This window comes from Oncorhynchus kisutch, linkage group LG20 (genome assembly GCF_002021735.2).
Source record: "Oncorhynchus kisutch isolate 150728-3 linkage group LG20, Okis_V2, whole genome shotgun sequence".
NCBI classification, from domain to species: domain Eukaryota; kingdom Metazoa; phylum Chordata; class Actinopteri; order Salmoniformes; family Salmonidae; genus Oncorhynchus; species Oncorhynchus kisutch.
The window spans coordinates 15384159-15410808 of NC_034193.2; the positions used below are offsets into that span (position 1 = coordinate 15384159).

Here is a 26650-nt window from a genome sequence, read left to right on the forward strand (position 1 = left end):
GGTCATTAAAGATCCCATGGCACTTGTCGTGAGAGTAGGGATGTTAACCCTGGTGTCCTGGCTAAATTCCTAATCTGTCCCTCAAACCATCACAGTCACCTAATAATCCCCAGTTTACATTTGGCTCATTCCTCTCCCCTGTAACTATTCCCCAGGTTGTTGATGTAAATGAGAACGTGTTCTCAGTCAACTTATCTGGTAAAATAACGGATAAATTAAATACCTGTGTTTTCTGTTTGTCCTTGTCTTTTCCCAGCCTCACTTTTTCTCGCCCTACTGGTTTTTGACCCTTGCTTGTCCTGACCCTTAACCCGCCTGCCTGACCACTCTGCCTGCCCCTAACTTTGAGCCTGCCTGACATACAGTGCCTTGCGAAAGTATTCGGCCCCCTTGAACTTTGCGACCTTTTGCCACATTTCAGGCTTCAAACATAAAGATATAAAACTGTATTTTTTTGTGAAGAATCAACAACAAGTGGGACACAATCATGAAGTGGAATGACATTTATTGGATATTTCAAACTTTTTTAACAAATCAAAAACTGAAAAATTGGGCATGCAAAATTATTCAGCCCCTTTACTTTCAGTGCAGCAAACTCTCTCCAGAAGTTCAGTGAGGATCTCTGAATGATCCAATGTTGACCTAAATGACTAATGATGATAAATACAATCCACCTGTGTGTAATCAAGTCTCCGTATAAATGTACCTGCACTGTGATAGTCTCAGAGGTCCATTAAAAGCGCAGAGAGCATCATGAAGAACAAGGAACACACCAGGCAGGTCCGAGATACTGTTGTGAAGAAGTTTAAAGCCGGATTTGGATACAAAAATATTTCCCAAGCTTTAAACATTCCAAGGAGCACTGTGCAAGCGATAATATTGAAATGGAAGGAGTATCAGACCACTGCAAATCTACCAAGACCTGGCCGTCCCTCTAAACTTTCAGCTCATACAAGGAGAAGACTGATCAGAGATGCAGCCAAGAGGCCCATGATCACTCTGGATGAACTGCAGAGATCTACAGCTGAGGTGGGAGACTCTGTCCATAGGACAACAATCCGTTGTATATTGCACAAATCTGGCCTTTATGGAAGAGTGGCAAGAAGAAAGCCATTTCTTAAAGATATCCATAAAAAGTGTTGTTTAAAGTTTGCCACAAGCCACCTGGTCAGATGAAACCAAAATTGATATTTTTGGCAACAATGCAAAACGTTATGTTTGGCGTAAAAGCAACACAGCTCATCACCCTGAAAACGCCATCCCCACTGTCAAACATGGTGGTGGCAGCATCATGGTTTGGGCCTGCTTTTCTTCAGCAGGGACAGGGAAGATGGTTAAAATTGATGGGAAGATGGATGGAGCCAAATACAGGACCATTCTGGAAGAAAACCTGATGGAGTCTGCAAAAGACCTGAGACTGGGACGGAGATTTGTCTTCCAACAAGACAATAATCCAAAACATAAAGCAAAATCTACAATGGAATGGTTCAAAAATAAACATATCCAGGTGTTAGAATGGCCAAGTCAAAGTCCAGACCTGAATCCAATCAAGAATCTGTGGAAAGAACTGAAAACTGCTGTTCACAAATGCTCTCCATCCAACCTCACTGAGCTCGAGCTGTTTTGCAAGGAGGAATGGGAAAAAAATTCAGTCTCTCGATGTGCAAAACTGATAGAGACATACCCAAAGCGACTTACAGCTGTAATCACAGCAAAAGGTGGCGCTACAAAGTATTAACTTAAGGGGGCTGAATAATTTTGCACGCCCAATTTTTCAGTTTCTGATTTGTTAAAAAAGTTTGAAATATCCAATAAATGTCATTCCACTTCATGATTGTGTCCCACTTGTTGTTGATTCTTCACAAAAAAATACGGTTTTATATCTTTATGTTTGAAGCCTGAAATGTGGCAAAAGGTCGCAAAGTTCAAGGGGGCCGAATACTTTCGCAAGGCACTGTACCTTTGCCCCTATTCCGACCTCTGCCTGACCTGACCCTGAGCCTGCTTGCCGTCCCGTACCTTTGCCTCTGTTGCTGTAATATACATTGTTACTTTGACACGGTCTGGGTCTTACTTTATCCTGATACTTACATTATCCTGTAGAGCAATCTACACCCACACCTTTCTTATAGTTGCTTTTCTATAAGGTGACAGGCAATGTCAAAACATACTTCATAATCAGTTTTTATAAAAGAGTGCTAACAATTCTAAATTAGTTTGTCAACCAAAGGGAGTATTCACTGAGCTCGCAAGGAGATTGGACATAACTCGAAGCCTTGTGAGAAGCATTGTGATGCCTTGAAAGGTGTCTGATTTGAGTGTGTGATTTACTATGCCTTTAGAAAGTATTCAGACCCCTAGACTTATTTCACATTTTGTTACGTTACAGACTTATTATAATATAATAATAATAATCAATCTACACACAATAACCCATAATGACAAAGCATAAAAATAAAAATATTTAGCAAATTACAAATTACAAATAAAAAACTGAAATACCTTACTTACATAAGTATTCCGACCCTTTGCTATGGGACTCTAAATTGAGCTCAGGTGCATCCTGTTTCCACTGTTTCCCGATGGTCACTCTGACAGAGCTCTAGAGTTCCTCTGTGGAGATGGGAGAACCTTTCAGAAGGACAACCATCTCTGCAGCACTCCACCAATCAAGCCTTTATGGTAGAGTGGCCAGACGGAAGCCACTCCTCAGTTAAAGGCACATGACAGCCCGCTCGGAATTTGCCAAAAGGCACCTGAAGACTCTCAGACAATGAGCAACAAGATTTTCTGGTTTGATGAAACCAAGATTGAACTCTGTGACCTGAATGTCAAGCGTCACGTCTGGAGGAAACCTGGCACCAAACCTACTGTGAATTATGGTTGTGGCAGCATCATGTTGTGGGGATGTTTTTCAAAGTTAGGGACTGAGACACTAGTCAGGATCAAGGCAAAGATGAACGGAGCAAATTATTGAGTGATCCTTGGTGAAAACCTGCTCCAGCGCACTCAGGATCTCAGACTGGGGAAAAGGTTCACCTTCCAACAGGACAATGACCCTAAGCACGCAGTCAAGACAATGCGGGGGTGGCTTTGGGACAAGTCTCTGAATGTCCTTGAGTGGACTAGCTAGAGCCCAGACTTGAACCCGATCGAACATCTCTAGCGAGACCTGAAAATACCTGTGCAGCAACACTCCTCATCCAACCTGACAGAGCTTGAGAGGATCTGCAGAGAAGAATGGGAGAAACTCCCCAAATACTGGTTTGCCAAGCTTGTAGCGACATCCTCAAGAATACTCGATGCCGAATGGAAATGTAATATGTCCGGGGGGGGGGGGGAGTTTATATAAGTTTATCTGAATTAGAAAAAATGTCTGTTTTTCCTGTTCATTATTGGGAACAAAACAAGGCTGCAACATGTGGAAAAGGTGTCTGAATACTTTCCGAAGGCACTGTAATTAAGCTATTCATTGCCAGCAACTGTTTAGATCATATTCTTTGTTACATCGTTTCCTAAAATGTTCTAGAGTAATGAAAAGCTGGTGGCATGGCGAATGAATTGTACTTCGGTTCAAGGATATGTCAGCAATGACGCATGGCTATCTCTGGGACAGTCACCACAGCACTCAGCAGTCTATCTATGTAATGACAAGTTCCCAGTGAGCAGTGCATACAATCACAGTTTAGCAAACTGCATGTACTGTATGTCTGAAAAATGCTCAAAGTGAAATGGTTTTAGAGTGCATCTCTGCCGCAACCTTCACCTGTTGCTTACAATACCCTGGTTTAAAAAAACTATTATTGCCAATTTGTAATAAAAAGGTTATGTATTTCACACACTACACCGGTTTTAATAAGGTGTCTGCACTGGCTGCCTGTGAGTTTTAGAATTAATATTTTTTTTGTTTTGTTAATCAATCCATGATTGTGCACCCCAATACATGTCAGATGTTTTTAAGTTATGTACCCAGTAGGTCCCTCAGGTCCTCTGGCACTGGCCTTTTAATTATCCTAAAGCCTAGGACCAAGATGCACGGAGAGGCATCCATTAGTTATTATGCCCCCAGCCTCAGGAACAGCCTGCAAGAGAACCTAAAGGGGGGCCAAACCCGTGGACATATTTAAAAGATAACTTAAAACACATTTTTTAGCTTTACTTTTCCTTAGGGTGCTTTTCAGTTGTTCAATTTGTTTTTTATCTTATGTTTGCTGTGTAGTAAATATTTCAGCTTTTATTTAATAGTTTTTATTATTATTTTTCCTGTAAAGAACATTGCATTGCATTCCATGTCTGAAATGTGCTCTATAAATAAAGCTTGATTTGATTTGATTTGATTGGTAGCTATATCATACCTGATTAAATCCTGTTATGGCTAGACGTTCCGCTATTGGAACGTTTTGACAACATCCGGTGAAATTGCAGAGCACAAAATTCAAATTAAATTATTAGAAATATTTAACTTTCATAAAATCACAAGTGCAATACACCAAAATAAAGCTTAACTTCTGATTAATCCAGCCACCGTGTCAGATTTCCAAAACACTTTACGGTGAAAGCAAACCATGCGATTATCTGAGGACAGCCCCATCATACAAACACATGAAAATCATATTTCAACCAAGCAGGTGCGACACGAAAGTCAGAAATAACGATATAATTCATGCCTTACCTTTGAAAATCATGTTCTGTTGGCATTCCAATATGTCCCAGAAACATCACAAATGGTCATTTTGTTTGATAAATTCCTTCTTTATATCCCCAAAATGTCCATTCATTTGGCGCGTTTGATTCAGAAATACACTGTTTCCAACTTGCCCAACATGACTACAAATGATCTAATAAGTTACCTGTAAACTTGGTCCAAACATTTCAAGCAACTTTCCTAATCCAACTTTAGGTATCCTAAAACGTAAATAATCAATCAAATTTAAGACGGAAAATACTGTGTTCAATAGCAGATAAAATCAACGTGGAGCAACTTTAGAGTGTTTTCTATCCAAATCTACCAATTATATGCATATCCTAGCTTCTGGGCCTGAATCGCAGGCAGTTTACTTTGGGCACGCTTTTCATCCGGACGTGAAAATACTGCCACCTATCCCAAACAGGATATTATTAAAGCCACATGCTTGGTTTCCATTTTGGTCAGCTTTAATTGAGGTAGATCATAACTGACGGACGCTTCAAGGGATTCAGTGGCAACCATTAGATGTGTTAAATAGAGAGCATTTGTGGTGAGTGGATTCACGATAGGTTTAAATTAAACACTTCTATTTGACCATTTTCATTCAAGTGAATTAAAGCTAATAGCACATGTCAGGTTGTCTATTGAAATATGCTCTTTGACCTTTCCTGTCAGTCTCTGTATATGAGTAGATATTTACTTGAAAATCTGAATCTTCCTAAATACTAAACCCTGTTATGTGTGTTACGGTATTCCAGAACTATAAATATTAAAGTCTCATATAATGAAGGACTGTAAAGTATTTAAATGGTTATGCATTATATGGACAGAACATTAGGTCAAACATTAAATGATTTAAGATTACCTCAATGGAAACTTGAAATGCTGCATCTTTTCCCCACACTGCCCTGGCCTCAATAGGACTGTAAGAACAGTTTCATTTTCACCGACTCAATTGAGGGACAATGTGGAGGAATAGGGCAAAGTTACTTTCATGCCCTTTCCCAATAGCAGATGACAGAAACACACACCCCATAACGCACCTTCAAGAAGTAAGTAACAAAAACTGTAAGCTAAAGGTCACCTCCTGATTTTACTCTGTTATCCAGAACTGGGTACTTTGCTTGGTTTATTCCAGTGTTCGTGTCTGGGTCATTTGAAGCTCAGTGAAAATAAAAACAGAGAATCGCTCAATAAAGCAGTGTGATAGTAGCTGTACTGTTATTTGTGAATATGGGATAGTGTTATAAAAGCATAATAACCCTGTGGATCAGAGATCAATTCCAATCACTATCACTGATTGCTCTCATTTGGCCAAATCAATACATCCTTTTATGCTATGGTCAATATGTGTGCTTTTTCATAGAATTGGTGGTAGAGAATAATAGCAGCATGATGACTGCTTAGAGGAAGGCAATAGCACCCAGGTTCTGTCAGTGTAGAATACAGAGAGATGTACAGTTCCTTCAGAAAGTATTCATACGCCTTGATTTTTTCCACATTTTCTTGTGTTACAGCCTGAAATTGATTAAATATTTTTTTGTTCTCTGACCCATCTATACACAATACCCCATAATGAAAAAGTGAAAACATTTTTTAAAATAAATGTATAGAAGTTGATTGAAAATGAAATACAGAAATATCTCATTTATATTAATATTCACACCCCTGAGTTAATACTTTGAAGAAACACCTTCGGCAGCAAGAGTCTTTCTGGGTAAGTCTGTCAAAGCTTTCCACACCTGGATTGTGCAACATTTGCCCATTATTATAAAATTCTTCAAGCTCTGTTAAATTGGTTGTTGATCATTGCGAGACAATCATTTTCAGGTCTTGCCATAGGTCTTGCCATAGATTTTCGCATAGATTTAAGTCAAAACTGTAACTCTGCCACTCAGTAACTTTGCCACTCAGAATTCACTGTCTTTTTTTGCAGTATTACTTTTGTGCCTTGTTGCAAACAGGATGCATATTTTGGAATATTTGTTTTTGTACAGGCTTTCTTCTTTTCATTTTGTCAATTAGATCTTCAGTTTTCTCCTATCACAGCCATTAAACTCTGCATCTGTTTTAAAGTCACCATTGGCCTCATGGTGAAAACCCTGAGCGGTTTCCTTCCTCTCCGGCAACTGAGTTAAGAAGGACGCCTGTATCTTTATAGTGAGTTGGTGTACATTTAATGTCAGCTTCTTCTTTTTACCCATCTACCCATTCTTTGCGAGGCACTGGAAAACCTCCCAGGTCCTTGTGGTTGAATCTGTGTTTGAATTTCACTGCTCGACTGAGGGACCTTACTTGTGTGGGGTATGGAGATTAGGTACTGTAGTGATTTAAAAAATCATGTTAGACACAATTATTGAACACAGAGTTAGTCCATGAAACTTATTATGTGACTTAAGCACATTCTTATTCCTGAACTAATTTAACCCTCTAGAGTCTAAGCCCTGTCTAAGCAGGGGGGAGGGGGTTCTAAGCTAACATTTGAAATTGTTTTAAGATGGCCATACCAAGGATAATTTAGCTATTTGATTTTGAATTTTAAGACCCCTTAACATATTACAAAAATATATTTAAAAAGTATTTGATGCAACATTGAATTTGGCATTAATGCTATTAGCCAAAAGAAACACATTGAATAACAGATTCACTACATGAAACAACCAAATTAAAAGGAAGTTTGTTCTGAAGTGTCTGTCCTATATCTGAGAGATATAAGAAAGATCAGGAGGCTGTTTAAAATTGTTTTTACATGTATTTATCCCCTTATTTTAGGCACTAAACTATCTCCATATATACTTCCATAATTATCTAAAACTGGGAACTTCAGACGAGTCTTGTGAGGCTTGTGGGCGTCCTAGAGCAAAACAGAGAACACCATCCTGTTCGTGGGAGTCTCCGCTTTCAAACTGTTCGGACACTACAGATGTTTTCGTCATGAGAAGACCGATTTTCAGGATGTCTCATGGCCTGACAAACACTGCTCTAGCTCTGACACCTTTCACAGCAGATACAGAAGGGCGATATTATTTGTTAATTTGTAAAAATTATTCCACTTTGACATTTTAGAGTATTGTGTGTAGGCCAGTGACAAAAACAAATCTTAACTTCATCAATTTTAAATTCAGGCTGCAACAAAATGCAACAAAACACTACAAAATGTGGAAAAAGTCAAGGGGTCTGAATACTTTCTGAAGGTACTGTATGTTTCTCAGGGCTTTTTGAAGAGGCCTTCAACTAGGGTTTCCCATTTTGGGGAATATTCAGAAGTTGAAACTTTCCATGGGAATTAACGGGAATATATGGGAATTAACGGAAATATATGCAAATTAATATTAATACCATTTAAATGTTTTTGCATTGGATATATTTACCATATCATATGGAGACAAATGGTTAAATCCATCCAATAGAAATGTTTAAAAAACGATTTAGTTACAAATTGAACTTTAATTAAATGAGTTGACTCTTCATATTTCACTGAATTCCAAAATAAAGGGAATATTGAATGATCCCCAATGATCCATCCATCTCTGGATGGCCACCAATTTTTCAACTCTTGTATTGGTCAGCCTGTTGCGTGCTTTTGGTATGTGTGTTCCCAAACAAGGACCAGTTGCGCTCTGAGGCAGCTGATGTTTGTCACACCCTGATCTGTTTCACCTGTCCTTGTTATTGTCTCCACCCCCTCCAGGTGTCGCTTGTTTTCCCCTGTGTATTTATCCCTGTGTTTCCTGTCTCTCTGTGCCAGTTTGGAATCAGGTGAATTAACACACCTCATTTAGCAGGCTCAAGCAAGCTAAAACCCACATGGTGTCAAAAACGAACTAGCAGAACATGTTAACAAGTTAGAAATGATTTAAACACACTTTGCCGTAGGGTTTGAACATTTACTAGTTAACAAAAAAATAATGCATGCCATATAAAATATATTCAGTATTGTAATCAAAACTTACCAGAAAGCATGTAGTCCTTGGCTCAGACAGTATAGTAGTGTGGGATCAATATCATCTCATTAGTGTCTAAGATCTTGACAATCAGCTGTACATGTGATGGAAGAGCACACTGTGCATGCAGAGGGTTGCAATTCCATTGAATTGGGGATAGTTTAACCAAAAACAGGCCACAAGACCTAGAATTATGTGTATCCCACAAAAAAGGGTTCACTGTTATAAGATAACTTTTCTGATAAATTTAAGCTACATTTCCTACGTTTCTGGGGCTTAACTTCCCATGGAAAACTTTGGGTAAACTTTGGAAATTTACTGGAAAGTTTCCATCCCGTTGCATCCCTACCTCCAACATTCATGAATATACAGTATTGTTCATGGGTGTACTTTGGATATCTTCTGTATGTGTTTACTAGAATAAATAAAGTAATTTATTTTGCAACACAAGAATGCATTGAAGATGAACTGATGGAAATGTCATCTTGGATTAGGTTTTCTGGAATATAGTTAAAAGAAGCAGCTAGGGAAATTGGCATGTCACCATAGTGTTCAAACAGTCAGTGATCTCTGATGTGACACGCTTGATGACATACTCTATTCACTAGTAGATACTAAAGAAAACATTTGATGTACAATCAAAAGGCCCTCCATCTTCCAACCTCAGATTTCAGAAATAAAAAACATTCCAGACTGTAACCTTGCCGTAATATTAAATCACTTCATATTAAGGACATGACTGACGTCATACTTCTGTGTGATTGCCAATGAGCGACTCTAGATGAGGCGCTTTCTCAACATATATATATTTATTTTTTCTCCCAGATTTTGATAATCTTACCTCAAAAGGACATTATCAACATAAATATTTAACTTATTCACTGTTATGAACATTATATGGGAAATAATAGGCTATTTGTCTAAGAATATCTAGCTTATTTCTAAACAAAGTAGCCATTTTCATCCGCTATAGAAATGCTAAAGATATGGGTTTTGCAAGTGCCAAAATCCCTCTCGAAAAAGTTGACAATGCCAAAATCTGCACATTCATTAATGCCAGTGAAATGAACAAATCTTCCTCTAGTGGCATCATGGGCCGAATGTTTTGCTGACAATCCGGTGTTTCTATGTGAAACCTTTTGTTATATTTCAGTCTTCTGTGATGTATAACGTTTAGTATTGGGATGCAAACTCAAGATTGAATACATTTCAACTCTATATCTGACATGGTAAAGGTGTTTTTTTTATGCCCATAACCATTTTTGAGGTGTATACTTTTATTTCAAAGTAGATTTATTTCAAAGTAGATTTGTTTAAGTCTATCAATAAAAACTCTGTGTGACCCTGATTTAGACCACCACAGTAAATGGTTAACACACTGGGGCACAGTCTAGTCAAAATAACTGAAAGCATTTCCATAATAACGGGCAAATCTACTGACACACAAGACCATTATGTTCTTCATATTTTGTAGGAGAGGTGGGTGAAGACGTTAAAGTTGTTCTGGCTGATACAGTATTTAAAGGCAGTGAACTATTCAATAGTGTCAGAATGTCATTCAGACTACATGCCCTTTTACTTGCATTTTGTGGAGGTCGAGAAGCGTATCTCTCCAAATACTGCGGTCCTAACAGAATTGGAGAAGTTGTTGGGTTGTTAGGCTTGCCATTTATGTTCTGAAAATAGTCTACATTTCCCCCTATATATTTTCTGAGATAAAAATGTCTAACATACCCATATGTTAAAAACGGGCTATGAATACTTAGTGAAATATTTTGGTTGATCGATGTTGTCTTGTTATGGAAGGAGACTTTTTCATTAAATCCTCCACAACCTTCTCGGTACTGTAGAAGCATTCTGCTGAGAACGCGTCATTTGTTGTTGTTATTTCAGTTGGCTGTCTATTCTGTCTTTCCATTTATAATCTAATGCTAAATTGCAGGTTTTGAAGAATATATTGTCTGCAAGGAGCGTCCAAGTGGGGTATTGGCGCACTCTTTTTCAACCGATATTCAGATTTTATTTTCTGGTTGGATTCAGTCTCTCTCTCCCCCCCCCCCCCCCCCCAAAAAAAACATCAACAACCCAAACACAAGTCATAGTAATAGTAAATTAATACATATACAGGAATTATTTGTTTTTTGCCAAATATCACCCCATGGAGGAAATAAAAGCAATCAATACCCTCCCCCTTCTCCCTCTCCCCATGTTTCACATTATCAACACATGCATTCAAAATCTGAATAAGAAATACACTGTGGGCTGCCAAACAAATTACCCAGTGGATATTGTGAGTGTCTTTCTGGGCGCTGCCCAGTCTGTGAATACAATAATTAGGTTTAAACAAGGTTGGTTAGATTTACATAATCGCCTGATCAAGGATAGAGATGGAACAGAGAGAAAAAAATGTCACAAAATCAGGATGAAAAAATAATTATGACTTTGAGGCCTCGCCAGGTTTTGTTTTTTGGATGTCAAAAACGTTTTTGTTTAATCTTTTGCCTCCGCCACTTGACACCTCAAGAAATATTCTGCCCATTTCACAGAACTTGCAAGCACGTATTTCCAGCATTTCAATAAATAGTAAACAAAATGTAAATTAATTGATAGGTATATTACTCAAAGTTTGGAGTAAAAATGAAACCCTCTCAAATGATGTAGGTCACAAAATTCACACACTGTCAATGCAATCGCATGTGGTATGCATGAGTGCTCACTTGTGTGTGTGTTTGAGCATAAGTGGGGGCTCCTCATGATATCACTGGCTAATGCACATCACCATTAACACCTGGCACTGGCTGTAAATGGTGTGATAGGAGACCCTTCAGAAAGAGGTTCATTGTGACCTCTGGGTTCAGGGGGAGTATGGGATGGAAAACACGTGTCTAATGTACTTTCCACTACCTACTATTTCCATTAGCTAACGTAGCCACCATGCTGATGTAAAGAATGTCAAGCTGCTTGCTTAGCGAGTGCCACGTCCTCCTGATTCGGCTCACACCGTGGCTCAAACCCAGGACCTTTGCATCGCTAGCACACATGACCGCCCTCCTGAAGCATCTTACCAGTCGGTGCCAAGCGAAAAGCTATCTACTCGCTGATGCAACTCTGAGGAGTAAGTTTCAGACATTCCCATGCGCTCCAATGACATAAATGTAAAGAGACATTTGAAAGCACCCAGTGTCTGATTCAGCCATGGTTTCCAGTAACAGGAGTGGGATGAATCATCCAGAATGGCTATAAATAAAGAACCTCTCCAAGCAGTGGCAGAATCAACAGAATGGCTAGAGCTCTGTCTCTATAACCTAATGTACCGAGAATACAGATATAAACAAGAAGGACACTGCGTCACACTAGTGAAAAGCACACTCCAGTCCGTACTCCTAACGTGGTAGAAATCTGCCAGGAAGGTCTGCTTCAGATATGTTTGATTATGACAATTGGTACTCAGGTGGAATATATAAATATATACACGGAATAAAAATATAACTTGTAAAGTGTTGGTCCCATGTTTCATGAGCTGAAATCACCATTTGCCGAAACAATCTATCCACCTGACAGGTTTGGCAAATCAAGAAACTGATTAAACAGCATGATTGTTACACAGGTGCACCTTGTGCTGGGCAATAAAAGGCCACTCTAAAATGTGCAGTTGTCACACAACACAATGCCACAGATGTCTCAAGTTTTGAGGGAGCATGCAATACACATGCTGACTGCAGGAAAGTTCACCAAAGCTTTTGCCAGAGAATTGAATGTTCATTTCCCTACCATAAGCCGCCTCTCCAACATAGTTTTAGAGAATTTGGCAGTACATCCAACCGGCCTCACAACCGCAGACCACGTGTATCGTGTAGTGTGGGCGAGCGGTGTGCTGTCGTCAGCGTTGTAAACAGAGTGTCCCATGGTGGCGGTGGGGTTATGGTATGTTCAGGCATAAGCTACGGACAACAAACAGAATTGCATTTTATCGATGGCAATTTGAATGCAAAGAGATACCGTAACAAGATCCTGAGGCCCATTGTCATGCCATTCATTTGCCTCATCACCTCATGTTTCAGCATGACAATGCACAGCCCCATATTGCAAGGATCTGTACACAATTTTTGGAAGCTGAAAATGACCCAGATCTTCCATGGCCTGCATACTCACCTGACATGTCACCCACTGAGCTGTTTGGGATGCGCTGTATGACAGCATGTTCCAGTTTCAGACAATATCCAGCAACTTTGCACAGCAATTGAATGATCAACTCTATACAAAGGAGATGTGTTGCGCTGCATGAGGCAAATGGTGGTCAAACTAGATATGGACTGTTTTTCTGATCCACACCCCTATTTAAAAAAAAGATATCTGGGACCAATAGATGCATATCTGTATTCCCAGTCTTGTGAAATACATAGATAAGGGCCTAATTTCTTTCTTTCAATTGACTGATTTCCTTATATGAAAAAAAAATTCAGTCTCTCGATGTGCAAAACTGATAGAGACATACCCCAAGCGACTTACAGCTGTAATCGCAGCAAAAGGTGGACCTGAGACTGGGACGGAGATTTGTCTTCCAACAAGACAATGATCCAAAACATAAAGCAAAATCTACAATGGAATGGTTCAAAAATAAACATAACCAGGTGTTAGAATGGCCAAGTCAAAGTCCAGACCTGAATCCAATCGAGAATCTGTGGAAAGAACTAAAAACTGCTGTTCACAAATGCTCTCCATCCAACCTCACTGAGCTCGAGCTGTTTTGCAAGGAGGAATGGGAATAAAATTCAGTCTCTCGATGTGCAAAACTGATAGAGACATACCCCAAGCGACTTACAGCTGTAATCACAGCAAAAGGTGGCGCTACAAAGTATTAATTTTGCACGCCCAATTTTTCAGTTTTTGATTTGTTAAAAAAGTTTGAAATATCCAATAAATGTCGTTCCACTTCATGATTGTGTCCCACTTGTTGTTGATTCTTCACAGAAAAATACAGTTTGATATCTTTATGTTTGAAGCCTGAAATGTGGCAAAAGGTCGCAAAGTTCAAGGGGGCCGAATACTTTCGCAAGGCACTGTATATTTTTCAAGCTGACGTGACAAACATAATACTATAATACCAGTAGAGTATATGGTAGATGTAGCATAATAAAAACCTGCTGTGAGAAAAAGCTGGGGAATTGGAGGAGCAATGATATGAAAAGCTTGAGCTTGACACCTTGATAAACTAATTTCCTGATGATGGCAAACCAATCATCGTACTGGGCGACTTCAACCTCCTGATGCCGGACTTCATTTCAGTTCTTTGACCTCACCCTTTCCCAGTCCCCTCCCACTCACAAGGCAGGCAATGTGCTTGATCTCATCTTTACTAGAAGATGTTTGCTTGGTAATGTCACTGCAACCCCCCTACATGTCTCTGATCACTACTTTGTTGCTTTTCTCTCCCTTTCTCCTCCAAACGTAACCACTCAGCCACTACTCAGATATGCTATCACAATCTTCACTCTCTATCTTTCCCACTACCCCCTCCTCTTCTATCCTATCATCTCTCCCTTCTGCTAAATCCTTCTCCCTCCTGTCTCCTCACTCTGCCTCCTCGACCCTACTCTCCTTCCTTTTCGCAACACAGCCTGTCCCCTTTCCTCCCAGCTGGCTTGACCCTCCCCTCCCGCTCCATGGCTGAGTGACTCACTGCGTGCTAGAGTCCTCCATCGGGTCTGATACCAACAGTTCCCCGTGGGTGACCCACAAAAAAAATCAGCTTGCGGGTGGAATGAAAACTTTCTTTGAACAATTATATTGAGGGCCGGAAACATTTGAAATCAACACAATATTTTTACAAAACCCAGGAGCTTGTGGTGTTGTGAATTCCATTATGTGAGCAGGGAAGCAGACATATAGGCTACCAGCCACTCACGCAGTGAGAGAGTGTGGAGCAGGGAACTGTCAACATTATTTGTGTGGTGCTGAAACATTTTAATTTGTCCATGTGCAGAGCTTATGTTCTGTCCCTCCATGTGAGAATACATAGCCAGGTTGACTTTCCCTGGCTAGCCAGGCTATACTCAGCCTTGTCTCAGGATGGTAAGTTGGTGGTTGAAGATATCCCTCCAGTGGTGTGGGGGCTGTGCTTTGGCAAAGTGGGTGGGGTTATATCCTTCCTGTTTGGCCCTGTCCGGGGGTGTCCTCGGATGGGGCCACAGTGTCTCCTGACCCCTCCTGTCTCAGCCTCCAGTATTTATGCTGCAGTAGTTTATGTGTCGGGGGGCTAGGGTCAGTTTGTTATATCTGGAGTACTTCTCCTGTCCTATTCGGTGTCCTGTGTGAATCTAAGTGTGTGTTCTCTAATTCTCTCCTTCTCTCTTTCTTTCTCTCTCTCGGAAGACCTGAGCCCTAGGACCATGCCCCAGGACTACCTGACATGATGACTCCTTGCTGTCCCCAGTCCATCTGACCGGGCTGCTGCTCCAGTTTCAACTGTTCTGCCTTATTATTATACAACCATGCTGGTCATTTATAAACATTTGAACATCTTGGCCATGTTCTGTTATAATCTCCACCCAGCACAGCCAGAAGAGGACTGGCCACCCCACATAGCCTGGTTCCTCTCTAGGTTTCTTCCTAGGTTTTGGCCTTTCTAGGGAGTTTTTCCTAGCCACCGTGCTTCTACACCTGCATTGCTTGCTGTTTGGGGTTTTTGGCTGGGTTTCTGTACAGCACTTTGAGATATCAGCTGATGTACGAAGGGCTTTATAAATAAATTTGATTTGATTTGATTACCCTAGCTCACGCAAAAATGCCTAACGTAACCATAGAAATAAAAAGAAATGTTAAGATGGGGGAATACAAAATTGTGGATACAGGTCCCGCGTGAGTGAAATCCCTGGTTTGTAAGGATTTTGGAATCATTGTGGACGAGGACAAAAACACGGTAGATGGATAGACTACACAGCCTTCAAAAAGTGCAAGCAGGTTCTGTTAATTATCAGTTAATAATTATTACATTAATGTAGGCTTTCGCAATTTTTTAAAAACTTTATGAAGGACGTATAAAGTTATAATCAGTACAGCTGGTAAAAGTTTGAGTAGGGTCTATTAGCCTACTAAATCTATTTATTTTTGCAGCCTACATTCAATTCTAGGAATTGTTCATTTAAGTTTCAATGAAACGATTTTATTACTGTCACGCCCTGACCTTAGAGAGCTGTTTTATTTCTCTATTTGGTTAGGTCAGGGTGTGATGTGGGGTGGGCATTCTATGTTTTGTATTTCTGTGTGTTTGGCCGAGTGTGGTTCCCAATCAGAGGCAGCTGTCTATCGTTGTCTCTAATTGGGAATCATACTTAGCAAGCCTGTTTTGCCACCTTAGTTGTGGGTAGTTGTCTTTGTTAGTGGCCTGTATAGCCCTAGTAAGCTGCACGGTCGACGTCGTTTCTTGTTTTGTTGGCGACATTTAAAGAAATGAAGAGAAAAATTACGCTTACCACGCTGCACCTTGGTCCGATCATTTTCAAGACAGCGATTTGTGACAATTATTTTAACCATATTGATTGTAAAGGTCTCGTTTTGTTATCTCAGCTATAGGTTTTCATTAGGTAAGAAGGTTAATAAGAAAGCAATTTTTTCCAAAGCGATTTGAGTTGTCAATGTGCTGCTTCACATTATGAAAAAATAAATATTGTTCTTAATTCATGTCATGGTTTCTGTTTATCCAAATGTTGGGCCGCCTGACTGACCACCACCCGAGTGGGACACCCGACAGACAACCTGCCCACTCAACCCCATCCCTCCTCCCTTCTTCTCTTCTGACACCTCTGGTCTCTTGGCCATCCCACCACTAGGGGTGGTCAGCTCCCACTCAGCCCAGTCAAAGCTCTTCTCTGTCCTGGCACCTAAATGGTGGAACGAGCTACCCCCGGACGCTAGGGCAGGAGAGTCCCTGCCCATCATCTTAAAATGTCTGAAACCCTACCCCTTCAAAGAATATCTTAAATAACACATTGCCCCCCCCACCCCATACACACATACACACACACACAAATAACCTTCCACTTGTCTTTTCCCACTAGCACTGACTTTGCTGACAACTTATTTATTGAGGAAAAAGGTACGTACTACGACTGCGATATGTGGTTGTCTCACCTAACTATCTTATTAGGCTGGATGACCTTCCTGCAATCCCCTCCCTCCTCCAACCTTGAAACACACCATTTGCACAACATCAGCATAATCAAATACAATCAGACGTCAAAGCCACAGCGCCTGAGCAAATACGCATCGTGCCGGGATAAGCGATGGATAACATTTGCAGATCCGAAGGCCAACAGAGAGGGGATGATAATCTTTAAAGATCCAACATCATGCCTCCATGTGTGAGGTCCATGTACATATACATGTGTCTGTGTGTGTCTGTGAGCAGGGATGCAGGCATATGATTATACAAAATGGATTCTACTGGACGATGCCATGATGTATGTCTGGCATTTCAAACAGTCGGCACATACCAGCGTAGCGAAATATCACCTTCAGAAGGAAGACACCATATTAGATAATACGAACGCTGCAATCAAGCATTAGAGATGTCAATTCATTTTCAGTTCAAATGTTGTGGATGACACTGTGGAGATTTGTGGAATATGCTCTGGAGCCCATGTTCCGATAGGATGAATGGCAAAAGTACTGCATGGTCAAGCTGTGACATTAAAATAATGATCCTGTACATCCTGAATGTCATATTTCATATAAATTTATTAAAAACTTTAGAGGATCTTATGCATTATTTAACATATCACCATAGTTGTGTATCAGTCCGTTGTGAGGCTTCAAGAAGATCTGATGTACACACATGGTTTGAAGCCATTCCATTTGCCCCGTTAAAGCCATTATTATAAGCCGTCCTCCCCTGAGCAGCCTCCACACTGCAGTGCATACTACCTTGACCACTCACAAAACTTGACCCCTGTATAAACCACAGACTGACAAGACTTGTGGTGAACACCTCATTCATGTTCTACTGCAGACAATAAAAGACAGTGAACTTCTGGATGGTCTTTCTTGGTCTCCCCTTGTGATGACAGATCATTAGACAGTCCAACAGCGGGGTAAGCCAAGGGTCGTCATTCATGACTTGTTCACCCGGGTTAATAATACCTTGACACCATTATTCAGGAAGGGATAAAACAGAGTCAGAGGGGCAGGAGCAACCTACCGTACGGTGGTGTCCATGCGGGAGACGGTGAGGTAGGCTGCCAGGTTGGCCGTGTAGGAGGAACAGACAATGAGGGTGAAGAGCCACCAGCTGCCCATGACGATCCTCAGGGCCACAGAGCTCACCACGCTGTCCCCTCCTATAGAGGGGGAGAAAGGACATGTCACTATCCAGGCTGGGTAGAAAGCAACTACAGTTATCAAGGGGTTGAGGATGAACAAGTAGTTGGTAAAGTGGGTGGATGTACAGTACCAGTCAAAAGTTTAGACACCCCTACTCATTCAAGGGTTTTCTTTATTTTTTACTATTTTCTACATTGTAGAATAATAGTGAAGACAACATAACTATGAAATAACACATATGGAATCATGTAGTATCCAGAAAAGTGTTCAATAAATCTAAATAGATTTTAGATTTTAGATTCTAGATTCTTCAAAGTAGCCACCTTTTGCCTTGATGACAGCTTTGTACACTTTTGGCATTCTCTCAACCAGCGTCACCTGGAATGCTTTCCAACCATCTTGAAGGAGTTCCCACATATGCTGAGCACTTGTTGGCTGCTTTTCCTTCACTCTGTGGTCCAACTCATCCCAAACCATCTCAATTGGGTTGAGGTCGGGTGATTGTGGAGGCCAGGTCATCTGATGCAGCACTCCATCAATATCCTTCTTGGTCAAATAGCCCTTACACAGCCTGGAGGTGTGTTGGGTCATTGTCCTGTTGAAAAACAAATGATAGTCCCACTAAGCACAAACCAGATGGCGTATTGCTGCAGAATGCTGTGGTAGCCATGATGGTTAAGTGTGCATTGAATTCTAAATAATTCTAAATAAGTAACTGACAATGTCACCAGCAAAGCACCCTCACATCATCACACCTCCTCCCCCATGCTTCACGGTGGGAACCACACATTCAGAGATCATCCGGTCACCTACTCTGCGTCTCACAAAGACATGGTGGTTGGAACCAAAAAGTTGGATTTAACAGACCAAAGGACAGATTTCCACCGGTCTAATGTCAATTACTCGTGTTTCTTGGCCCAAGCAAGTCTCTTCTTATTATTGGTGTCCTTCAGTAGTGGTTTCTTTGCAGCAATTCGACCTTGAAGGCCTAATTCACGCAGTTTCGTCTGAACAGTTTATATAGAGATGTGTTTGGGCTTCAATTTCTGAGGCTGGTAATTCTAATGAACTTATCCTCTGCAGCAGAGGTAATTCTGGGTCTTCCTTTACTGTGGTGGTCCTCATGATGGCCAGTTTCATCATACCGCTTTTTGGTTTTTGCGACTGCGCTTGAAGAATCTTTCTAAGTTCTTGAAATGTTCCAGATTTACTCACGTTCATGTCTTAACGTAATGATGGGCTGTCATTTCGCATGGCTTATTTGAGATGTTCTTGTCATAATAAGTACTTTTTCTTTTACCAAATAGGGCTATCCTATATATCCCACAATTTATTGGCTCAAGCGCATTAAGAAGGAAACTAATTTCACAAATGAACTTTTAACAGGGCACCCCTGTCAGTTGCAATGCTTCCAGGTGACTACCTCATGAATCTGGTTGAGAGAATGCCAAGAGTGTTCAAAGCTGTCATCAAGGAAAAGGTTGGCTACTTTGAAGAATCTCAAATATAAAATACACTTGTTAGGTTACTACATGCTTCCATATGTGTCATTTCATAGTTTTGATTTCTTCACTATTATTCTAAAATGTAGAAAATAGTCCAAATAAAGAAAAACCCTTGACTGAGTAGGTGTGTCCAAACTTGTGACTGACACTGTATATCAGAGGAGACTGGTGGGAGGAACTATAGGAGGACACATTTTCAGTTGAGGCTGGTTATCGGAAGACAGGCTCATTGTAATGTATTGAATGGAATAAATGGAATGGTATCAAGACATCAAACATATGGAAACCAAATGCTCGACTCCGTTCAATTTCTTACTTTCCAGATAATAGAATGAGCCCATTCTCCTATAGCCCCTCCCACCAGCCCCCACTGATGTATATAGAAGATGCTGTGACAGAAATTGTTATATAAGGATCACTGAAGGGCTGAAGTCTGTTCACCGTCCCATAACACAATTGGTCGACAATATGCTGTACTAAGAAAATCTATCCAGATTAGAGTGATTCACTTCAAAGGTTCCATAACTTTCAATGAAAAATGTGTTATGACGGACCACTGTTTTCCCATACAAATAAAAAAGTGTCCACTTGAAATAGTGGGCAGTTGCAAAGAACTAACAGGACAGAGGCTCCCCATGTTTAATCCTTGGCTGTTAGGCTTAAAATGGTTCAACAGGCTCTCTGGCAGGAGGTAATTATAGATGCAGCTGAGGTTCAACAGGACTTGCTGACACACTCATTTATTTCCCTTTGCCGATCTTGGATCCCAACCAACATATCATTTTCTTCATTCAAAGGCACCTTTACTGTGCTCTTGTGAGCTCAACAAGCTTGTAATGCAATCACTATGTTATATGGACTGTATACAGCACACGTGTCCATGAGACATGTACGAGACAGCAACATAGGTGCAGAAACAGCTGTGTGGCCTTTTCCACTTCACATGCAACTTTATGGATGGTATTGTAACGCATAGGATCACTTTCATTACCTAAATCGGCTTACTCTTCATCTGAGCATTAGAAAGTATCAACATCTTATCATAAATAGTTTGTAAATAACCACCGGATATTTTAATGAATCATACATTTTTACAATGTAATCGACAAACACATTCCAGCACATGAAAATGGTATGTTTCCCATAAAATATTTGAAACATACAAATGATACATTAGTTTTTTACTGTAAAATGGCCTGGGTTGCTTTAGATAAAATCTAAATGAGTATATAGGAGAGTCCTCTGTACCTTGCTGTACAAACGCTCCATAGACTATCCAGATAGCACTGTGCAGGGAGTTGGACGCCTGGTTGGCGGGCTGCTGGTGTGGCACTGGAGGATTCTGGGTCCTCAGTGACTGCATCCTGCTCAGCAGGAAGATGAGAACTCCAACCACGGGGATGGCTGCAGCGATACACCCCCACACGGCCAGGTCAAACGGAGCGAACAGCGAGAAGATGTTGATCTTCTCCTCCGGTTTCTTCAGCAGGATCCCCACCGAGTAATCCATGTAGCGCTTACTGAAGTCCACCACGCTTTCCCGCTCCGGAGTGATAGTAATAGCAGACACGGCCAGGTCAGCCCTCTGTGGAGACAGACAGAGAATAAGTATAGCTAACGTCCCCTGGTCAGTCAGGGATGAGCGGGGACTGAATTCAAGTGGAAACCGTAATGGTCTCAAATGGCATTCTCTTCCGAGGGGGTAACACAGCAGGTTGGTAGGTTTCACGGGTATTACAGAAAAGCTCACCTTGTTTATGAGCTCGCCGATCATTCCATTCCAGGAGCCGTTGGGCAGCTGCGAGCCGTACTTGCTGTCCGCCACCTGGTAGATCTCGTACTTGAAGCCCAGGATCTTGGCCAAGGCGTCGAGCACATCGATGGAGAATCCTTTGTACCGCTTAGGCTGACCCAGGATGTTTTCAGCAACCATGACAAATGGATCCTCCTACAAAATCAAACACAACATCAGATAGGAATGCTCGCAACATGAATTCAGGTGCAGTCAATGGTTATGTTTTAAGCAGCCGTGTTCGACACATTGTTTTCAAGCTGAACAACATGGATACTATTTCCAATTCACAGCACATGGATGGTAACACAGTCTCACAGTGTCAACAAGATGTTCCTTACCAGTAGTGTTACTACTTTGACCGTCACTCCTTGCATGCCGTTCTCAATGCGACTCTCTTTCAGGCTTCCATTTAGACCATGGACTGAGTCCCATGTAGCCAGCTAAAAGAGATTAAAAAGAGAGAGAGAGAGAGAGAGAGAGAGACACTTTCATAAAAAAAAGTTTAACCATGTTTTTAGCAAAAAATAGACCAATCTTTCAGGCTTCCAATCAGACAGAATGAACCCCCAAAATCTCCACCAGACACCTTTCGATATTCCAAACCAAGATAAGCTGATACTTAAGGCTTCCTAAAGCTTCTTAAACTCTAGAGTAATTAATTTAGGAACATGAAAAAGGCATTGAAGATCACTCATTCCACCCATTGACATGTTTAGTGAAGGTGATAGATGGAATGGAACATGACAGTCATCTAGGTAACAGCTGACTGAGGCAGTGCCGTGCTAATGCACAGAGGAATAGTTCAAAGCAAAAGAAAAACAAGAATTAAACATATTTCCCTCTTGATCTCCTCAAACGCTATAGTGTGTGTGTGTGTGTGTGTGTGTGTGTGTGTGTGTGTGTGTGTGTGTGTGTGTGTGTGTGTGTGTGTGTGTGTGTGTGTGTGTGTGTGAGTGTGAGTGTGAGTGTGAGTGTGAGTGTGAGTGTGAGTGTGTGTGTGTGTGTGTGTGTGTGACCCATCATCACCCCAGCAATAACGGTTGATTAAACTCGTATCATTTTATGAACAATTTCACACACTTATTCAAAAATCAGATGAATTTACTCCGGGTAACAGTGTGAAGTTAATAACCAACATAATCTTCAGCCTAATGTCATAATTATGCTATTTAACGTACCATGTAGGATAATTGTTATTTTACAGCACTCCCATGCAAAGAGGCATGCAGTATACAAACATAAACAAGCATAGGGAGATATACAAATGCACAAACACTCAGATATTAACCCTACAGATGTACAATCTGTTGCAGGAGAACTTTCCTGCAATGCAGGAAATGTAAACGTGTAATGTATATGAAGTTTAAAAAGGCTTCTGAAGTTTGTCATTTCCAATTTGAAATTTCAGACTTGATTTTCCCTTACGAAAATTGTATTCATGTAATATAATCCACATAATAATTCAAATGTCCTGTTGTTGCTTGATTATGTTCCTGCTGTAGGAAACTGGCTCAAATTAAGATCCTACATCTGTACACATCCCATCACCCTAGAGATGTTTACTGAACTATGTTACAGCACAATATCAATTACCATCAATATCAACAGCCAGTGAAAACATCACTGTGTGTGTATCATCGTCATGGTAACCAAGGGTACCGTGATTTCTTTCTATACTTACCGTATGTAATCATTTTCAGCAGGATGAATGTGGATGAGCTAGCCTCACAGGCCCATAAAGAAAGGCTAACTGGAAAAACATGGCTTCCCCATGAGCAGCCTGAGGCCAGAGGGAAAACCATTTTTCTGAAGCAGCTGTCTTCTTGATGATCTCTAAATCGTTAGGGATTTCTTCATTATGTACATTAGGGCCTATAGCACTACGGAATTATTAAGGCCACATTTTTATGTTTTAGCTCTCCTCTCGGAAGTGGACAATACTAATGAAACTGGTTGTGACTATGATTATTATTATTTTATTTATTTTATTAATTGAATCAATTAACCCTCTAAGCCAGAGGCACAGGGAAAATGATACATTTTAAATTAAATCAGCTGCCCTTTAAAGTATATCACAATTTCAGTGAATCACTTTAAATTATATTATTGGCATCAAGCCAAATTTATTCTGTCATGCATGCCCTGCAGTCACATTGCAAGCTGCAACTTATTCATCGAAAGGAAGTGAGTTTTCTTGAAGGAAAAAGACATGGTTCTCAGTAGACTGAAACAGCTAAAAATGGCTATGGAAAGCAGGGTCCTGAACCATAGAGAAATCAGTGGCTCTGTAGCCTATTGCTTTAAACCCATGACAGTCTCACTTCATAAAGTCAATATTTATTCCAACCCCAGTGACAAGGTCAGGCCTTAACAACAAAGAAGGCCTCATAATAATGGTGGTAAGGAAACGGCATCAATCATCAAATGATGGATCACTTGTCAATGGAGTTTTATATATGGCTTTTATTGTGACCCACCATGTTGAACTTTATAATCTTTATCGACCCGGGTACATGTCAATCTGCACATGAATGGCTGCTTCGGGTTTTTCCCTCGGAAGGGAACTCTACTGTGGCCCTGTGATGTTGTGTCAGACTAGGGTTCTAACAGCTGTTTGAAAAGAAATCATGATGAACTCTGTGCACATAGAATCTCAGAAATGTGCAAAGGACAGAATATCATTTCATGTTTTAAGAGGAAAGTCACTTGTGCTTGGTTTTCGCATGGCAATCGTCATAATTAACCCCTGGCATTGTACTGCACACCACTGACATTCAGTTGGGCCATGATAGTGCTATTTCCTGTTCTACTGGAAGACCAAAATCCTTCTTTATGGGAGCGTTCTTTTTCTTTTTTTAAGGAGTGACATTATATTGGATAAAACTGAGGTTGAGGGGCACGATAGAGGAGAGAGTGTGCTGAAATAGCAATGGTCCGGATTCAAACCCATGCTCCAGCTGTGATCCGGAAGCAGCGGCTTAGACCGCTAGACCACCCCTAGGCCACAGGGAAGGCTCTTTCTGAGCAGCAGTCAGGCCAGACAAATCTGTGTCTGTACAGCATCCTGTCCTCAAGGTGGATGGATCAATGGTGGGTCAACGCGTCGTCAGTCGTGCGCTTCCATGCATCCCTCTTCCCTTTGTAAAAATGTCAGGCCTCTCAGTCAACTGTGGCGTTGCTTTGAGTGGGTGGGGGAGCTAAATGCCACCGCTTGACACCTGCTGTGTCCGTCCCCAATACATGTCCTTTCACAGAGATGATCTAAAAACTGCTCGAGGCTGAGAGGGTACTGGTGTGACTATCTGTCAGGACAGCTGTATTGCATGTCAATGTATCACACTCATGCCTGCTGGCAAATGTTTCACGGGCGATCAAAATGACATTGATGTTTTGATGGATTACGGCGATGACAGAGAAGGTAGTTGCCTGGATTAATGTACATGATTCGATAATGATTTAATAACATGCTAGGGGGAATTAGGAATATATTTGTCATTCTTGAAGAAATAAAATCACTAAATGTTTTAGTAATGGTTAATGGAAATAGACAGGCTTTGTCAGTGTTGGTTATATCATGTTTGTTTACAAGAGGCTAACCTATAGTGAATGATTAAATGCCTCCCTTAGCCACATGGCAGCGCTGCTTAAGTTAGCATCAGGTACAATGTAGCTCAATCCTTCTTTAACAATGCAGCAGGAAATCAGTCAGTGGGCCTTCATTTCGAGCTATAAAACGCATGGAGCTTAAAAAGCAACATCAACTCTGCTCTCCGCATCCTCGGAAAGCCCCCAGTAAAATAATACAAATATTCTGTTGACGCATGGTTGGTGAATCCTCTCCTGTGTATGTCATTATTAGACTGTCTGCCTCTGATGTTTGAATCTCCACAGAAAGTTTTTTCTCTAGAGACAGTTCAAAGAAAACCATCTCTAACTAAGTAATTAGTGTATGGCAAGGATTTAAATGATTAGAACGCCTGGTGGTTCTTTGTTCGTTTAAATGCAGGCGGGGGAGGAAAAATAACAATACTGCTACCATCAATAGACGTGGCCTAAATGCGTTGTTTATTTCTTCCTCATTAGCGCAAATGCAAATGATTGCAAATTCAAATTAAATTGATCAGGGACGTTGAATATCACATGTATTATGGTGAATTTAAACTAATTATTGGGCTTTCATTTAATTCTAAAGTACCACAAGCCAATCCTGGTCACAATGTTCAGACCTAGCTCAACTCATCAAGAAAAAACACACAATATCATTAGAGACTAATAGCGAAAAGCAAAATCTACAGTATCCCATGTCATTATTTTCCTATACTTATTACTTTGGGTTTCTGAATAGCAAATTGTTATTGCGAGGGATTGAAATTATCATGAAAGCCCTGCTTTTTCATCTCTTTTGTAATGGATTCATTTCAGAAGGACTTCTATTCAGCCGAATCCCTTTATGTTCCAAATGACTGTCTGTGTAATTCAGCTCCGCTCCAGCTCCTCTCCAGCTCCGCTTGCTTGTTAGTGGGCAGAGCCGCCACTGTAACAAGCCTAACAGGCACAAGAGAGCCAGGAGGATCCCTGTCTACCTTATCAAAGCCGTGCTACAAGCCGATAAGCCCCCTTCGTCTTTCAAATGGCCCACTGCTGGATCTCTATCTCTGTATTTCTCAATTGATAGACCAACAAAACACCTCTGTACAGAGACCGTCTGACACACTGGTGTCTCCCATGTCCCAGCCACCCTCTCCTTTAACCCCCATCACAAACTTTATCACTGTGTCAAACCAAAGGAGATTACACCTCTCTGTCCTGGTCGAGATCTAATCACCAGGCCTAAAACCACTGGTGGGATCCATTCTTGATCTGTGGCTGAGTGAGCCATGTTGTGCTGTACTATCTCTCCCAGTCGGGAGTCCCCGCATTGCAGACATGAGGCAACACTGGCCTGTCTGCTCGTCACAGCTCTACTACACCACACTGCATGGTACCTGCTATCCATCTTCGTCGCTACAAAGCCAGTCATTGCGTGATGTGAATGCTACTTGCAGGACTTAAAGCCACAATCACTTTGGCTGCACTTGGTACTAGTCTCACACTGTGAGCAACAGTTAGGTTACACCAGTGACGTCATAGCTTAATTTTTCAATGGATAAATATCGACTGATAAATAGAATTGAAGAGCTATCCAACTTTTGCGTAGCACGGCTTGGTTTGTTCATAACGGCGGTGCCAATCCTTGTATTGAATCGCCGTTATTGTTCTGAATGTATGGCTCAGTTTTTCAAACCAACTGTAATAAAGGGATAAGCATTATTGCGCGTTACTTAGGTAAATGAGAACGCATCGTTAGCGAGTGTCGTTAGCGAGTGTCGTAACTTTTACAGATACAAGATAAATGATGCTA

The 26650-nt window shown here is 40.9% G+C and overlaps 1 protein-coding gene across 2 annotated transcripts in view; it reads right to left on the reverse strand.

Annotated features, from left to right (window-relative positions):
• Positions 1-26650, reverse strand: part of grid1b (glutamate receptor, ionotropic, delta 1b) — a 400673-nt gene that overhangs the window by 14165 nt on the left and 359858 nt on the right. For both annotated transcript variants that reach the window (XM_031798901.1, XM_020454314.2), the window contains exons 9-12: positions 21588-21689; positions 21205-21402; positions 20703-21039; positions 17828-17966 (exon numbers count right to left, since the gene is read on the reverse strand). In XM_031798901.1, coding sequence (XP_031654761.1) covers positions 17828-17966; positions 20703-21039; positions 21205-21402; positions 21588-21689 — 776 coding nt within the window. The remainder of the gene's footprint in view (positions 1-17827; positions 17967-20702; positions 21040-21204; positions 21403-21587; positions 21690-26650) is intronic.